Source organism: Anopheles nili, chromosome 2 (assembly GCF_943737925.1).
Source record: "Anopheles nili chromosome 2, idAnoNiliSN_F5_01, whole genome shotgun sequence".
NCBI classification, from domain to species: Eukaryota; Metazoa; Arthropoda; class Insecta; order Diptera; family Culicidae; genus Anopheles; species Anopheles nili.
In genome coordinates, this window is record NC_071291.1 from 39,139,901 (window position 1) to 39,158,580 (window position 18,680).

Genomic DNA, 18,680 nt, shown 5'->3' on the forward strand with positions numbered 1-18,680 from the left:
CAACCTTGTACTGACAGACAGGTTTGATGCAGTTGTACTCTTTTTTAGCCTTGTGGTTTCGCTATTTCATATGAAAACCCACGAGTGTTAAATTGGAACCAGCTGTGCGAAATATAAGTACGCGCTGGCAGCACAATTCTCGCCGGCACCAGTGCGTTTGTACAAAAAAATCACACATCTCGATCTCGCTTGAGCGACTCCGTGCCGTTTCCCTTGCGACCTAAGCAGACACGTTTTCCAGCCCGCTACATCTAGTCAACCATTCCAAGGAGGTAAGTGAATTTAGCACCTTTTCGTGCCGACGATCGCGACTCGAAACTTTACCTCGGTGAAGGAGAAAAGTTCTCGTTCCCATGGTAACCCACCACGCACGCAACGTCCGCGTTCTGACGCAGCCTGATTTTCCCGAACCACCCGGTCTGTCTGTCACCCGGGAAACGTTCCGTAATTACGCCCAGGAGCCCCATCTGAGCGGTTTACTCCTGGAAACGGGTCGTCATGGTTACAGCTGGTAGCAAAATCCATACAACTCGCTGGAAGCCACCAACTAGGATACAGCAGGTGCAACCACTCCGGTGCTGCAGTGCTGACCGAGTGGTAAGACCAAGCGTGACCTGCCCACCCTAGCCGATGCTGTGACGTTTGCTTTTCCACTTCCTGCTGGCGACTCACGACGACATTCTCAAGCGGCACCACACCGAAGCCGGCCGCGTGTCACGCACCAACGCGACGACATTTTGTGCGATTTTATGAGATTTGATATCACGCTTCTGTGCTCCGCTGTGGTGGTGATGGCTCAGGTGCACTTGAGCGGCTGAGCCCGACAAAAAGGCGAACCATTTTCCACCATCCGACAACCCAACCGGACCCTGTCGATGGGATGCCGAGCTTGTGCTGAAATTGTTTTCCACCAACCGAACACGGTTCGCTTTACACGAGCTCGGAACGCTTTCAACCCACCCGTGGATGACAGCATGCGAATGAATTCCGGGTGCGGGATGCGACCGTCTTCGAGCCAGCTTGCAAAGACGCCTGCAAAACAGCAGCAACAACAACGAAATGAAGCATAATGGGTTACCGTTGCCGTGAGGAAATGCAAACGAAAATTACTCAAAAATGCATAACTCATTTTCATAACAGTAGCTTCGGCATTAAGCAACAAAGCAAATAACATAAGTTTGTCCTAATGGTTTTTTCTTGTTTCTTTTTTTTTTGTTTTGCTTCTTTGTTTTGCTATGTACTCAGTTACATCGTCCGGACGCTCTCGGTGCGCCAGCAGGTCTCCAAAGCGCATCAGGTCCTCGGAAGGCACGAAGGGTCTCAATTTGCATTCGCTTCGAGGGAAAATGGCCAGCTCTTTCCCCGGCACAGCGCACCAGATGCTTGCTAAGGGCTAAGGTGCCGCGGTTGCTTTTTACCAGCGTTATTTTTTTGTTTCTCCCCACATTTTCCGCGGACAATTTTCGAGCGACAAACGTGCAGACGCCGAAACCCACCCATCGCTTCCAGTTTTCCCCGTCGTAACACACACTCACGGCCTTCCGGAACAAAGGGACTCGGTTGGTTGGGAAAAAGGGCAGCTAAAAACCTCCCCCCGAATGCACGACCGATGGAAGCTACATGTTTTCATTTATTTTCCCACCCAGCGGCAACTTCCTAGCATAAACCCGTGTGTGTTTGTGTGTGTTTGTACGCTATTGTTTCGGCGTCGAAAAGGGGGGGGGAGGGGTCTTTCTCATGCACCCAACAAACCCAGGTTGCTCTGGAACGAGTAAAGGACCGTTCCTCGCGGCCGTCTACGGTGTGCCGCAGTTCCACTGCAACACCATCGCCGTCGGTGGGAAGCAATATTTGCCACCGTGCTACTCGTAATGATCGTTGCACCGACCTCCGCCCTTTTCTGGGTGTGGTGAAGGTAAAGGAGCAGTAGAGTGGGGGCATAACTTCATCGGCGGAATGGCCGAACGGGCAAAAACAACAGCTTCCGAGCTTCCGAGGGCTCGAGTTTTCGCGATGACGACGTGGTTCGTCTTTGTCGCGGGAAAGCGCGCTATCAACATGCTGGAAAGCGCTCTAGTACTCAGTGAGATGGGAAAGAAGGAGCGTGGGAAGGTGGGTTGAATTTTTATTTATAAAACTGCATTTCATGCTCGTAACTAATTTGCCTGGACGGGGGCTCTTTCGAACGTGCAACTTTTTCCGACCGCCCGGGGTTCGGGTCGGTGCGCTTTTGTGCGCTTTCCGAGCACCATATTCATTCGCAAACACCTGACCGGAAGGTCAAGCCGTGAGGAAGTGAAAGAGTGTGAAAAAAAGTGCAAAAGCGGTTCGACCGCAAAAACCGGCCACCCCCAGCATGTTTGATTAATGCCGAATTGACCCCCAGCAAGCCGTTGGAACCACTCTCAAACAAGAGCGGTGGACGAAACACAGACAAAAAAAGGAGAAAGAATCGATTCAAAACCGATATCGCAATCCCGTACAAAAACGTTCCCTTTTTAGGACTCAATACCGGCCGGTGATGGTTGCGGTGCTTGAATTATGGTTGCAACAACATTCGTGAATGCGTCGCGGTTCGTGGGTTAATTACTCGCTTTGACAGCCTGCCATTGACAGTGTGCGCTTCTTTTCGTAAGCCCTGCCGATTGAAGGGCGGTCCGTGGAATGTAAATTGTTCCTGATGGCCGGAAGCACCGTCAGCCCGGGGGGACGGAAATCAACATGTGCTGGTCGATGTTCGATTCGCGACATCTGATAAAATGCGTCCCACACAATGCGCTTCCCTGAATGGGTCAGATAAAAACATTTAACACACAGCTTTGCTGTTTCACAAACACGGCGTTATGTTTCGGGTCTACGCGGAACACAATTCCATTCAATTCATTCGCACGTTTTGCGTGCAGAGTTGTTGACGGCGGGCAGGAATTCGTGGAAAAATAAAGCAACTTTTGAATGTTCGCGAAACATCACACATGTTGCCGAATTAATCAGAGCAGCACGCACCGCGATCGTATGCATTCATTTGAATTGTCCGAAAGTACGGCCATTTTTTTCTGTCCAAAAGCATGGCCAACTCTTTCACATCCCCCTTAGCAGCGAAAACCGCGAGCTGCACGAAGTTTTCCCTGAAATTGTGTAATTAAGTCAAAGTTGGCCCCTCGCGGGACGATATCACTCGACCCTCGGGAATGTTGGTAAGTGCATTCTGATGCAGCGCGATGGTGCTTTTGATCCTGGTGCGAGGGGAACAACAGCTCAAACATACACACACAAAAAACTGCTTCGAAAAACGCCAACCAGCCCCGAGCGTTGCATGCAGGATCGAGCGATGGATCCCGCGGTATGTTTGATTGCTCAAATATATGAGCATGGGAAGACGAGGAGATAAAAAAACGATGCGCTCTCGTTGAGCCAGGATTGTTTCATCATCAAACAATTGCACTGAATATTTCATTGTCGTTTACATTCGTGCCCGCACCCGGGCACCCTTACACGCCCGCACGGGAGTGATACATTTCAGATGGTTTTTGCGAATTTTTCCATTGCTTGTGTGTGTGTGTGTATGTGTTACTCATGCATTTTTGCAAGCTCATACCATTTCTGCGAACGGCACGGAAGGTTTACAAAAAGGTCGATGCACCGAAACCGACCCAGTTCCATCGTTCGATCGTTGCTTGACGTTGCGTTGAATTCGAGTAGAAAATGAACACCGAAATGTACCGCCCTTGCACCGTTTGGGGCGCGCTTTTTTCGCACGCAAGCCTCGCAATCGATGCTGATACGATCGAAGAAAAAAAAATTATATATTAGAGCGCTTTCAATGCGTGCTCGCGAAACCCGACGACACCATCGTATCGGAAGAAAAACCTCACTCACATGCTAAATGAAGTACTCGTTTGAGCCGGTAATACGACGAATGCCGTCTCGTCGGTCAATGGGAAACCCCCAGAAAGGGGTTTTTTGTTTCGCTTCTGCTCAATCCGCCTCCAGCTTTCGAGGCTCAAGTACTTCAAGTGCCCTAGCCTCCGGCCGGGTTCATTACAGCGCCACTGTGCGCTACGCGAGAACCGGGAAATTGTAGATTATACCATCAATATTTAAATTGTTTCATTGCACTCGTGCATTCCCGGTGCAAAAACCCATCACCGGGGCTGCTTTTTTGGGAGTACACCCGTGCTCCTGGCCAGTCCAATCCGTTATCCAAGCGCCATGCTTCGAATAGGTGCACACAACGCTTCGAAGCCCGACAAAATCCCCTGTATTCCATCCCCAGTGGCCGGTGCAGTTTATTGTCGGAATCCGGTCGAGGCTCGGGCGATGAAAGTTTGCCCTCCGAAATTGGTGCCCCTTGTCGTCGTGCAGGCACCAGCAGGCACCCGGCCGGCTAGCCCGATTTCGATCGTTCATCGGTCCATTAATTTGCCGCCCGTGTGGGTGGAGAGAATTTATGCAACCTCGGGTGCATGCCGTCATCCGATCTCCGCTGCTCGGGTGGCCGGGTGTGACGAGTCGGTGGTTTGGAGGAAACAATTTCCATGTGGCCAACGATAAACGAGGTGCTGCCCGGTCTGGAAATGGGTGAATTATTTTGCGTGGTTTTGGTTTTTTTTTTGTGGGGAGAGCAATGAGATCGAGAGTTGGGTTGGAACTTGTAAATGATAGGACCGTTGTATGCATTTTGCTTTGCTTCTTTCTTTATTATTCGTGTCCACATTTCAACCAACATTCATATATTTTTAATTTTTGCATGCTTAGTTCTGTTGCCTTTAATTCGATTTCAAGGCAAAAAATACAGTCATTTATTTTGGTTTATCTCGCTGGCTCTATTACCGTATTTCCAAGCGTACAGAATGCATGCTGTTTTTGCACTCCTTGTAATTTTAAGAAGTTGTTTCGTAATTATGAAATGCAAAAGTTAAGAGTTGTTGAGAAAAATAAATATTATTGCATTTTATTCTGAATCGCTGCTCTCAAGTTAGAAAAGTTTTACTTTTTGATGATTTTCTCTTCTTCAACATGACCATTAGTTTGCTTTCACGTCAGCATGTAAAGCTGTGATCTGACATATAATGAAACACGTGCATTAGATGTACCTTTATGAACACGAAAAAAGAGAACATTCCTAACGCACAAATGCACAAACATAGAGCAACTTGTCAACACTTGCACCTCATCAAGGCTCTCGAACTCGAACACCTGAGGATCGGTTTGGTTTATGCTGGTGAGATTTCGACAACCAAGAGCATCCAACCGGAAGCCACTCTTTGTGTGCAATTCAATACACCCATCTCGAATGTGCAAAGCAGCACGCTTTCACTCACTACGAACAATCCGACCATCGGTGGGAGCTTCAATCGACTCTGTTTCACACCCTTCGCATGGGAGCGTTTCACACCAGTTTCTTTATTTTTCCTCGCCGCACATACACACAGAAACGAAAGCCCTGTGCAACATGCTCGTTACCCGAGACGCTAGCGAAGGGAAAGTGTGACAGCGACGGCTAATATTGATAGAAATTTGAAGCACCAATATGAAAAACCCGTGCTGCTAGAACAAACACGAATGGAGGCGCCTGGTATCCGATGACAAGTTGTTGCTCGCGCTTGGTGCTTATTATTTCGCTACCATTTGAACGGGCTGGCGACAGCTAAGGGGTTACCACACACACGGACCAAAAGCCCTGGCGTAAGCACACAATGCACTTCCGCTTCACAGGGTGGCTCTGTTGGATGCGCCACGTCGCCAACGTGGTCCTTTTTTTTCCCATCCACCGGAGCCCGAGCTCCCGGTGCGATTATCGCTTCACCCGAAACCGATCGGGTGGAAACTTATGCGATCTGTCAGTTGGGTTTAGTTCTTGTTATAGTTTTTCAATTTGCTACACAGTCGAGCTGGAACTTCCTGTACAACTCGTGGGTGGTGGTGCGCCGTCAGCAACTTTCACGACTGCACGTCGCTGACAGTCGTTAGGGCGTTAAAATGGACGTTGGCAAGAAATCGACCCCATTTGCGGGGGATGCCACCGAGTGTGCCTGTGTGTGTGGATCTGTGTATGTATGTAAGGAAGGGATAAAGAAGAAAAACTTCCCCACATTTTCGTGTGCATTTTCTCCAGCCAAAGACGAACACCAGTTCAGTTCGCGCGGCTAGTGGAAGGTTACGCCACGGTGCCAGGTGAACGTGGACGAATGGAGCCAGCCAGTCGTATTTATTTGTCCGATAAAATAATCATCTGCCGAGCGTGCTGAAAAGTTGAATGATTCCTTCGGGACACCGTGCCGGTGAAACTTTAGGTCGTGCTTACAAAAGCCCACCTACCCAGCGTCGGCCTGCCTGGGGTCGATTTCTCGAGTTTAAATTGACCCAACGTGAAGACGTGGAAATGCGGGCCTTTTTCCTTTCGGTGCTTCCACAAAACAGCAGATACGCATCTAAGCACCGCGTAAGGCCAATTGCTGCGGCTGCCAGCGAGTTGCAACAAATTTCGCAACGCTCGGTTCCATCGGCCGCGTCCATCTCTCCGGTGGCTAATCGTTTGTTTATCAACTGTTGTAATTAGCTCCCGGGAATCATAACGAGCGTGTTTTTGCGCCCACCGACCGACCAACCAAATGGCCACCGAACCGATCTTTCGAGCCAACGCACCAGCCTGGATGTGATAGCGCGCGGCTAAAACTTTCGCCTCGAACTTCGAACGCTCTCGGGCGTGCCGTTAAGGTCGTTCCGTCCGTGCCATTGCTGGTCGTGTGGTGAACGAACTCCGGACCACTTCGGGCTAATTGCTGCCACATTCTCGAAAGGCTCTCGGTGGGTCCGCTTTCCGAAACCGGGTCGATTTCGGTGTCGGACGCACGAGCCGGGCCCAAAACTTGAAGCTCGTAATTTTCCAACGATCGTCGGCTTTTCTGGAGGGACGGCCGTTTTGGTGGCCACCGTCTGCCAATGTACAGCTGATAATTGCCGTGGTTTGTATGCTCGAGAGACTTCTCGAGAAGTTTCTCGGCTCACGGGTCCAACGGGATCGCTTGTTCGGTTTTTGGGGCATGGATTTATGGCGTTCAAAATGGTGGTTGCGTTCGGCCGACAAATGGGACATTTTTCATTCGTTTTTTATTCCGATGGCTTTTATTTGTGGCATAACATTATAACCACAATGTCTGGCATCTTGGCTAAATCGTTTAATTTTAACCTTGTCTATTTTCAATGCGACTTCGATAACTATCTATAACTGGTTGTATATCCTTTTTTCCATTCTGTAAATTGTGTATCTAAACTAGTAAAAGATTAATAAACTTTCCATGGATTCAGCTTAAAAGACAAATTTTAATTTGCGTATAAGATTGTAAAATAAAATAAAGCAAATATAAATTGAAGCAACGTGTGATGGTTATCAATGGTCATTATTATGTAAAAGAAAAAGCTCATGATTGGTACAAGCTCATTTGCTAATGTTGCGTTGGAGATACCGATGTTAAACATATCACAGCATGATTTGAAAGTAAGAAAGCAAATTCATTCCAGTAAAAGCACGTTTTACGAAAAGCAGGCACTCTCGATGTTACTGATGCTTACGCCAATTAAATACCCCTACGCTTACCGTCTTCATGAGATAATCGTCCCAGTGGGAACGCCACTTAAACCCCGTCAGTCCCCTGCAAAGAAGCTGCTGCAAAGAAGTTGATCCTTTTCCCACCGCCACCGGTCTAAGTACTTTCAAAACGCCTTTTCCATTGTCATCAAACGAAGGACGGCCCGTGCGAACCCCAACACACCAGCTGGTGTTCTTTACATCGGCAAACCACAAAACCCACCCACAACAACACTATCGCAGTGGGTCGCATTTTATTCGCTCAGGTTTCGGTGCGCGTGATCCCCGGGTGGTTTCCCATTCGCACGTACGCGAAACTTTCGTAATTTAGAAACTCCCACTCCCACTATCGGGACGGTACTGATTTGCAACATAATATGCCGCTCTGAAACGCCAAACGCACGGCAGCTCGACAAGACAAAGCCGCAGTCCACTGAAACAGCGTACCAGGCGTTTGGTTGGGAGTAAGCGATCGGAATCGTAACCTGATGTTGCAGAAATAAATACGATCCGTCGATCGATGGTGCCGTGGAACAGGTCTTTGGCAGATGGGAGACAATCGAACATGGCGCTGCGAGCAAGTTACAACCTACCACGGTGGCATTCTCGCGTTTTGTGGTCGCATTTGGACACCTTTATCGTGATGAAATCCATAACAGAGGCTGGCAAAAACGAAAAAAAATAAACCAATCCACCCCAAGTACATCGACCAACTTTTTCCCAACCCTAGACACTTGGGCCAATGCAGCTGTTTCCTGCAAACCCTTTCAACAAGGGATACGAGCCACCGCGGGTTCGGTCAAGTTCATTTTCCCTATGCGCCCGTTCACTCGCTCTCGGCTGGATGGATCGGTTACATTTTCCCACATCGAACCTTCCGGGCGCTGGCGACAAACGCTTTTCGTGCGAGATCCTGCTACAGGACTGCCCCAGTTGCTGGTGCATGTTTTTGCCCACCGACACGGCCGAATCGGAACATGAAAATCCCCCGTCAGCACGCCGGCACGGGAATCTCGAATCATAAATGGGTCATAAATTTTCCACTCTCCCACCCATTCGGGCATTCCGTTCCGAGGGTCCCGGACCCGGACATTGCGCCGGGTTGGAGAAAGCACGGCAACACACTTCCAGCGATCCGAAACGACCGAGCTGTGCGCTGTCGCAACGAGCTCGGAGATAGTAATTTTTCGCCTTCCCAGTTCATCCTCGTGGGTGGGCGTGTGCATCTCGTGCATGCAGCTCGGTTCGTTTGTGCAACGTCGGCCCTCACCAACGGTGTCGTCTAGACGGTGAAATTGTCTAGAAATTATTCCACCCCACACTTGCCGTACCCGGCAAGTAGCAAGGCAACCGCAATCGACCGATCATAAACTGTAACTTAATATGATTGCACCCGACGGGGATCGAACATCGGAACGCGAACTGCCGGCGTGTGGGGACGAACGAAGGAAGAAAAAAAAAGCTCATGAAACCCGGCCAGCCAAGAACGCTGGACACGCGACTAATGATGACCCGTGGGTGCGATCGCGCCGGATCCAGCTCGTCGGGTGGCTGCATCATTCGCACCATTAAGTTATCCCAAACAGCTGCATGGTCAGCATTGCGGCTGAGTGTGTGTGTTTTTTTTTTGTATTCTCCCTCACTGCAGGCATCATTATCGTAACGATCCCGCCACCGGAATGGATCGTAAGCGCCCCGTTAGCCATACGACTGTAAATGGACCGCTTTAATGGTACGATCTGGTCAGCCCAAAACCACCCCCAAAATGGGGCACACATGCTGGCAGCCCCATTCGGCAGCAAATTAACGGAACGTGTCCCATTCGAGGGTGGCGCTATTACTTATGAGTAGCGGGTGTTTTTTTTTTTTTTTGCCCCCACATTCTTCGGAATGGTGCTGAACGAGCGGTGTGGATTTTAAGCAACCGAATGATGCCCTAATTCCGGCGGTTACGCGACTCCTCGTACCGAATCGCAAGGCAAACAGACCGACCATTCAATATCCGTGCCAAAATCCGCACCCCCACAAAAAGGGGATGATCTCCGAGGGTGCTCTAAGCTAAGCTAAGCTCTCCATTAAACATTCCCTTTCGCACAAACCTGAACGAAAGCAATTCGCCCGGTACGCGGTACACTCGGGTTTCAATTGCTTTCGTTTGCCCTCGCTGCCGCGGAGAGCACGCTTTCTTCCATTAGCGTGAACTGCAAACAACCCGCAGAAGCAGCAGGAGAAGCGCAAACATTCCGCGTGCCGAGGCCGAGGCCGAGAAGCAATATCATCGGAACACAACGGGAAACATATCGGGCGCGGATTCGGCACCGCAAATCGCACGGGCGAATGAATTTTTCCCCCGAGGACTCGCGCGGGTTCGGTGATGGAGAGGCAAAAAACAAAAAGAAATGGTGAATCCCGGTCACAATGCCGTCACGATTCTATCCTTAGGCGTGGTGCTGGCTAGCCTTCGCGAGGGGTGGTGACTTTTATTAATCTTCTAATGTACGCTTTTGGGAAGGGGGCGCAAAAACGCAACGAAACAAGCGCCACCGTCAGCACGCGATGGTAAGTGAATTAATAAAATGCAAACAGCGGGCAAGGAACGATTCCGCATCGTGCATTTTCTTTTGTTTTTTGTTTTGCAACGTTGTTCATTTCGCTCGCCAGTGCAACCGTCAATTTGTAGTCGCGGAAAATTTGAAACCATTCCAAGGCCTACTTGGCCTACGCAAACATTCGCTCGATTCGAGAAATTTACCTACCGTCAGCGAACACACAACCCCCGGTCTGGTAATTCGCAATTATTTCGCTTCGATCCGCCCCGAAAGACCGAATTCAACCACTCGCACCGCTAAACTGTTGTTTCAGCTACCAACTGATCCCGGCAGCCACATGTTTATGCTCAATTTGGTCACATTATTGCGCTCGCTCGCTCGCTCGCTAGCTGGCTGGCTGTCATTCCCAGCGCCGCGGATTGTTTTCCCGTTTTTGAACAATAAATAAATAATCACGCTAGCTCGCTAGGCGCTCACGTGCGCACACGCGGTTCGCTCGTGGCGTTCGTTTGAAGTTCGACGAGCCACTAAGTGGACCGATTTTCCACCGCCTTTGAATTCCGGGCGGTTGGGCGCTCATTTCCGCCATTAGCATCCGTACGCTTCAAACGGCGTTTCTCGGTGGCGCGCGTTTTGTGAACCTGCCCGGCGCCCGTGGCGCTTTTCCCGAGCCACATGTGCAGGGAATTGAATTTCCATTTGCCGGAAGGATAAACCCCACCAACGGGTGGCAACCCGTTCGAGCCGTCATTCGGGCCTACGCTGGAAGCACGAAAACAACATCCTGCCCCGAGACTGCAGCCACCCGCGATTGCGCGCGCAAAATGTGCTGTTATTATCATTGTTATTATCATAATGAATATAGCCGAGTTGATATGGATTTGAATTCTTTGCGCGAACTTTCCGCTTCTCGGCGAGCCGTAAGACCGGAACGCACGAAGCCGGCAGGCCCGGAAGGAAGTGGAAGAGAAAGTTAGTTTTCCGGTGACTACCCCGACGTGTGGCGTGTTATCCTTGCCAGCCGGAGCTGGTGGGAAACAATGCGCCCCACTCTTTAGCCCAGGGATTCACCGTGGGACTTCCCGTGCAGGTGCCCGCACGGGTTCACCTAACTTGATTTAGGCTAGAGGCCCGGAAATCGCTGATGAGCGCGTGGCTACGAACGGGGAAAGACGACCGGTTGCTAGCCGGAAATGGAGAAAGTGATTCCCACATCCGCATCCGGGATGCTTTCTTGCACGGTACGCGAAACTTTCGCCCCTTTCGCTTGTTCCGGTGCAGAAGAGCCCACGCTCAAGCTCGAATTCCTTCACCCGAAAACCCCCCCCCCCAAAAACACCCACACATACACAAACACACACACACACCCACACACAGCCCGCTGGTTTGGAGTAATTGAATGGGAAAGTTTTGCCGGTGCCACTTGTCGTGAAGAGCGCTTCCGGTGCAGCAAACTCCACGAGCTTCACGATCGGTGGCTTTCGGTGATTTTGCGAAAGGATTTGGCCGTAATTTGATTGCGATTGTCAGGAGCATATGTCGGGTTCGTGTGCGCCGTGTTTAATGAATTTACTGTCACCCCCCCCCCCCCCCCCCGCCACCGGGCCCGGCCAACCGACGCCCGAAAGGGGTGGATTTCTCTTCTTCTTTTTTTGTTTTTGGTTTTTGTTTTTTGAATCAAAAACCGACCTCCGCCAACTTCCCGATTGTCGCCGGCACTCCAACCCTTAAGGTTTCAGAGCGAAAGTTGAGTGTGTTTTTATGGCTTTTGCTTAAGTTTTACGACAATTTAATTAGTATCATTATCGTCATGTTATTTGTCTGTCTCCGGCCCTGTGGGTGCGACGTGAGTGCCGTCGCTGTGTGAGGAGAACCGTCGCTGTGGGACAAGTTTGTCGTACCAATTTTCGTTCCGAGTGGCTTAAAATTGCAGTTTGACATGCATTTTCCGCGCTGTAGTTACTGCTGGTGAAACGAAGGAACAAAGGGAAGCGCGAGCGGATTCACCGTGACAGTTTTGACACACATACTGGCGCACATTTTCGGTCATGGTTCCGCGAGCGACACCCGAGACAATAATGCAAAGTTTCGAGTGTAATAGCAATTCCATCCATCAGGAAAACCGCGCTTTCGGTGGGCTAATTGGGGTAAGTTTTCGGGCTGCTTGGACACCCTCGTGGATGGTTCGTTTACAATAACGGTTTCAAAGCTTACGCGTGATAAACCGAGAGTGGCAGATGGCAGCAGATGAAAAACAGACTTTGGAGTTGTGTAGAATCAGTTTCAAGCTAATTTTGTTTTATGATAAATTAATAAAACTTATGTTTCAAAAATTGCATCGCTTCTAATAAAAGCGACCATCCCCATGACGTTGCTGAGATCAATCTCATCTCGTGAAAAAAATGATTATAATAAAACCATTCGCTGCGGGGTGCACACGGCCGTCTAAAAATTTATTAAGCTACCAACTCAAACACCCCGAGCAGACGAATGCGCCCCGCAGTGATAAGATTACACATTGTGCCAATAAACGCCACTCAACTGGCCGCGGAATCGTGTGTGTTTGTGACAGCGTTCCTATCTACTCCGAGCTCCCGTTGCTGCTAACAATCAGTTTCTCCGTCCGTTAGCTACCAATCGGTCGTCCAGACCCGTGCACTGATTGCCGGAATGGAACCGGATCGCAAAGAAAAGTTTCTCACAACGGAACTGGTGAGCAGAATCATCCAAGCGAACGACACGCTGCAGGGCTATCGACTCGCGCCAGATGGAGGTTGTACACTAACCACACCCAAGGGTCTGGACGGGTTCATGTCCACCATACACCGGCTAAAGTTGAATCTCACGCACTCCACCACGGGGTAAGAACTGCTGCACGTTCTCTTCCGATCGTTCATTGGCTCAATCCATCACTCTACAGGGACAGAAAAAGTCTCACGCTTATGGTGAAAGTGATGAAAGGTGACGACGCGTTCCGACAAAAATCCCTCGGACTCGTACTGTTCCCAAACGAGATCAACGTCTACTCGCACGTCATACCGGTTTTCAAGCGGTTGGTACAAGACTCGGGTTCGGCTCTGATCGATGAACTCCAGACACTATGCCCACGTGTCTACCTCGCGGAATCCGACGTGCGTTATCCGGCTTACAGCGATCAGGTGGAAACGTTCCTCGTCATGGAGGATGTCTCGGGTGATGGGTTTGTGCCAGGACCACGGCTTAACCTGGACCAGCTTCATCTAGAGCTGATGGCGCGCAAAATCGCACAGTTCCACGCGTGCTCGTACGCGCTACGCCTCGGTGGACATTCCGACCGATTACGCCAGCTAGTGGATCGAATCATCCCGCTTAACTTCATGCAAGACGGGAAGATCTTCTTCGAGAGCTACGACGTCGTGTTCCGGGTTGTGTTCGAGCGGTTGTTCCGCTATCTCAGTGAGCACTCTCATCTGCTCGAAACAGACTACGTACGGACGCGAGTCGAAGCATTACGCGACCGGTACGGTTCCGTGCCATCGGAGTTGATGCAGCGATTTCTGGCCCGAGACGACACCTACTCGGTCATCCTGCATGGAGACTACAATCGCAACAACGTGCTGTTCCGCTATGAGAATGGTCTGCCGCAGGACGTGATGTTGATCGATTTCCAGGAGAACCGTTTCGGATCACCTGGCCTCGACCTGTCATTTTTCATGTACATGAACATGCCACCGGAAGCGTGGGCCAACGGTGGCTGGGATCAACTGCTCGCTGTCTACCATCGGGAGCTATTGCGAGGCATCTGCGAGATCGTGCGGCTCAAACCGGATGATCCGCGACTCAAACCGTACAGGTAACTCACGGAAACTCTTGTGAAAAATCAGGCTACAAAGAGATTGAACCATTCTTTCAGGTGGGATGCAATGAAACTGCACCTACAGAGCCACTTCCTGTACGGCGCCATTATCGCGATCAAGTTCCTGCCGTGTATGCTCGCAAGTGAACCAGAGGTGGAGCAAATCGTGCACTACTTTCACAACAACATCCTGGCGGACGAGTTCCGCCAGATTTACCAGGTGGCAGGAGGTGAAACCGTGGACGATCGCATCTCGAAGGTGATCATACACGCGGCCCAACAGGGCTACCTTGATATGGTGCTGAGTTGAGTCACCGATCATGCGATAAAACAACATGATGTGGCTGCAGGATATTTGTTCGAGTTCCAGCTAAAACGAATGCCTTCGGTTGCTTTTCGTGACTATTTTCATTTTTTACGCGCCCCATTTCGATACCGTTTTTCAAACCGTTCCATCCACCAAATTGCCGGCCATCATTTCTAGCCTCACCTGCCACGCGAACGTGCCACTTGCACGGCAGTGCTTTGTTTCCGCACGATGAAAAGTGAGAACGCGCCCGCTATGATAAATCCGCTTCCGTGCTATCGGCGATGGTGCGCCAGCAAAACTCGCGGGCGTGGAAAAGCAACCCCAAAAGAAACTGGGTCCGGGGGAAAATCCACGATTCAATTTGTCAGCAGTAAAACTCGCCGATCGGTCACCGAGTTTGGTGCCCGCGTGACGAAAGAGCTCGAGTGAGCGAAATAAAGCACGACCGCGTCTTTACCGGCGCGCGGTTGCCACGGCAACACGGAACCATGGCTCTTAGATGGCGTATTTTGGCAGCGAGCTTCGGAAAGAAATGGCTGCCATGAGCTCGTTTATCTCGTTGACCAAACCGTGCCCGGGAATCATTTATCTACCAGCGGAAACACGGGTTTCGAGCAAGCAGCATCGTAAATGCTGGCGGGATATTTCGACCGGGTGGCGTTCTTTAGTGTGGTGGAGAAGAAGAAAAAAAAACACGTGTAAAACGGGAATAGTCACATAAAACATTCAATAAACATAATCAATTCAACCAAAGTGAAACGGGTCACGAAATGATCTCGGTTTTGTGTTGCATAATGTTGGCGACGTGTAATTGTTCACTTTCGTTCGAGTTTTATCAAACCATTCTAGTAAAAGACGATGACTTACATGTTATTAATGATGCAGCTTCCTCTTGCCAAAAGTGCCATTTCATTCATTGGGTCTTCTGCCCTAACCATTGTCTCGGACGCAATTTATTACGATTTACAGTGCAGTTGCATTTATCGCGCTCTCCCTCTCTATCTATCTTTTTCTCGCACAGGAATGGAGGAAAATGGATGCTTAACCGCCAATTTCCTATTTATCAGCGCGAGTAATTCAATAAATTTTCACGAATCTCTAAGCCTCAGCTCGGAACCGGTTTGCCACTGCCCCATTGCAATGGAAAGTTTTGCCCGCTTTATTCCTGCGGGATGCGGACTTTCCGGAACTTTGCAGTTTCCTGCAGGCCTAGCCGTGCGCCATTGTTTCTCAAACGCTTTTTCCCCCCGCAACAATCCCGGTGCTATTTCCTACGGGCTACTTAGCCAAACAAATGTGCGCACACAAAACGATTATAAAGTCCCAAGCGCAACCGGCAAACAGCACTGGCCAACTCGTAACGCCGCCGTGTTTCTTGATAGCGTGACAATGAAAGGAAATTTAGAACGGCAGCTCGTTCGAAATTATATTTCCATTGCAGGCGGGAGAAAGAAAAAAGAAACAAGCACACTTTCCCGCCATGGGCGAGCAGAGCAACGGCGAAGGAACAGCCAGAAAGTGTGATAATTTGTCACAATCAAACCGTCGCGATTCGCTATTCGCGACATACCCAGCCGGCTTCTGCCGTCGATGTCTTCAAGGCAGCGCCGTTGAAACGAACAGCCAGCAGAAAAACGGACCCCGGGAACGATTATTTATGCTCACCGACGCCGTCCCGTGGTGCTCTCTGCACTGTGGCACGCGGCACACGAACGTGACCATAAATGTCACCCCGTGCACCGTGGTACAGCGGTCCTTTAAACGGTCGGATACACACCCGGCGATCCGCTGGGTGGGATGCAATTCCGAATGAATTACATTCAGCATTCCGCACACTACCGTCACACACCAAGCTGCAGGACATCCCGTGGCGATAAAATGATGTGACCAACATTATGGCAGCCATTGTCAGGACGAACCCGACGGTCACCCGGTGATGGCCGTTGCGCGATTCGGAACGAGTTCGAATGACTTTAAGCGAATTAAAACTCCCCGTTTTTTCGTGCACACCATTTTTGGTGGAATTGGCTACGTTTTTATCATTTTTTCATTTATTTTTCATTTTTTTTTTACGCCCAGCCACCCTCACCGGAACGCGAAAGAGTTGTGGTGGTTGACCGAAAAAAAGGCTCTCCATAACCGACCAACTGGTGGACGCCGCAAAAGTGTGGTGATGATTTCTTTTCCTTTTTCTCGTTGTGTGCTGTACGCTCTATCCAGTTTTTCCTCGTTTTCACACGCTGGCGGGATGGATTTTGAGTGCTTGAATTATAAAGCGACCCACTCAGCCGCCCGATCGCCAGATGTTGCGGAACCGCCGCTTGAGGGAAACCCTTAACTACTGTCAATTGCCTTCCGTGATGGATCACTTTTTAAGTGTTTGAAAGAGGCATTTTTCCGTGGAGCGGATTGAGCAGAATAAATTCACGATTGTACAATTATGCAGCGTTTGATAATAAGAAAATAAAGCGAAATGGCTATTGATGGGCAAGACGATATATTTACAAGCTGAGCGATGTTCATGGATAAGAAATAACTCGCAGGATCACTTCTTAGAATTGCTGCCACCCTGTAACGGAACACATTTCACCGTGTAATGAATATTCATCAAAAAAAGTACAGTAATCCTACAAATTTGACGCAGCTGCGGATCAATCAAATCCAGCGCTCCATTTCTTCTGACCGGCCGGCCGTAAATCTGGCGCAATAATTCGTTTAATCTCGATTCCATTCCCATGATCACTTCCGCAGGCTGATCCGTGATAAGGTTTTCCCTTCGTTTGTTAGAAGCCAATTTTACACTTAGCTTGAATACATTAGGCGAGATATTGAAATGAGAAGCGAATTATTCATAAATGAATCTGCAAACAATCAAGCTGAAATGGAAGCTTTCCAAGAAGCTGTTCTTTTGCGTTTTATAATAATCGACATAGTTTTTCACCAAGGTGGCGTCAAGAAAAAATCAATAAATGGAATCATATTTCCTCCGCGTCATCTGAACAGAGCAATCGAACAATGCAGCAGCATCTCAACAGAATTGTGCGGTAAAAAAAAACGGTGTCACTGAAATTTCATCTGCAATTATTGTTCCGTTCCGAGACAGGAGCTCATCACGTCCGATGATTATGATTGAGCTCGCAATGTTGACCTTGCTGGAGGGGACCGGAACGGGTAATTATGAACACGGTCTGGTGGTAGACAGGATGATGGTGAACCAGCAAAAGTCCACTCCGACCCCGAGAGTGGCTGGTGAGCTGAAAAATTAATTCCCCCTTCGCTATCGATCGTTCCCCCAAGGCGACGACTGCCATTTGCGGAGCAGCAGCAGCACCATAAAAGCCCGAACCGAACGAGAGTTCTTTATCTTCACCCCGCTATCGATTGCACGATTGAACTAATATTATGTTAGCCCGATTCAGTTCGCCCTCGGGCAGTGTACACTAAAAATTGGCGCCGAAATCAATCACGCTAATCGGTTTAAAATATTGTTCCATCCCGCGGCGAGGATCTACTTTCATCCGTCGCTCGTTTGGATTGAGCCCGGTTTAGCTCTCCGACCGCGACAAGACAGTGGATTTGTTCGGAGGAAAGCATGAAAATGAACCGACGGGCGATTTACATTAAAATTGATTATGGAAATCTGGCCCCTCTGGCGGGTTACGAGTCGGTGGGTGAAAAGCGTCCAAAAATCTCCCACCAGACGTCACGAGTCAATCGCAAGGTGCTGAAAGGCAGAGCGTTCGAATTAATTTCCCTCTTTTGCCGGTACTAATCGCAAGCGGGAGATTTAGACTTTAGAAAATTAACATTCAACAGCACTTTTCTACACAACATCGCATTCTAGCTAGCATCTTGCAATTAAGACGCAACGTGACTTATTCGAACGACTACCTTCTAAAAGTAAGCTCTTAGTTTTGTGACGAAGCCAAATGTCTTTCGCTCACAAACAAATGAACATCCTTTGATGGTTGGCAAACAGCATGACCTCTTGGGCCCATTTGCTTGTACAATCGCAACGCACAATTGAGGGCAGCTTGTGTTTTACGCCCCTTTTTTAAGACGTCCTTGCGTCGTCAAGGATCTTCCGAGTAACGCTGTGCGTTCATGTTTTTTCCTCCCCCGATCGGTTTTACAGATAACAACCCGTCACATAAACATCATACACTCAGAAGCGGTGCGCAAGAAAATAGTTTCCCTCCTCCGATGGCAGGCAAAAAAAAAAGCGTCGCAAGAAAATATTCCCCCCCCCATTTGTGTTGCGGGTTCGGTTTGACTTGGCAAGGAACACCGCCAAAAAAAACAGCGATCAGCCCCTTCTTCGCGCTTAGGAGGGAAATAAGAAAAAAAAAACACCCCACCATAGCAAAGAAAGGCAAACAAATACCGGCGGAAGTGTTT

At 49.4% G+C, this 18,680-nt stretch overlaps 1 protein-coding gene across 1 annotated transcript; it reads left to right on the forward strand.

Moving 5' to 3' along the window:
* Positions 1-12,807: 12,807 nt before the first annotated feature.
* Positions 12,808-14,473, forward strand: LOC128720438 (uncharacterized). Its single transcript, XM_053814107.1, has 3 exons — positions 12,808-12,998; positions 13,058-13,969; positions 14,030-14,473. The coding sequence occupies exons 1-3, from the start codon at positions 12,808-12,810 to the stop codon at positions 14,280-14,282; spliced, it is 1,356 nt and encodes a 451-aa protein (XP_053670082.1). The 3' UTR covers positions 14,283-14,473.
* Positions 14,474-18,680: the final 4,207 nt, after the last annotated feature.

What these genes read in the sequence shown, in the direction of transcription:
- LOC128720438 (XM_053814107.1), top strand. Translation starts at nt 12,808, where the DNA reads ATGGAACCGGATCGCAAAGAAAAGTTTCTCACAACGGAACTGGTGAGC. An exon ending in CTCACGCACTCCACCACGGG is followed by an intron (nt 12,999 to 13,057) that starts GTAAGAACTGCT and finishes ATCACTCTACAG; the next exon opens with GGACAGAAAAAGTCTCACGC. An exon ending in CCGCGACTCAAACCGTACAG is followed by an intron (nt 13,970 to 14,029) that starts GTAACTCACGGA and finishes CCATTCTTTCAG; the next exon opens with GTGGGATGCAATGAAACTGC.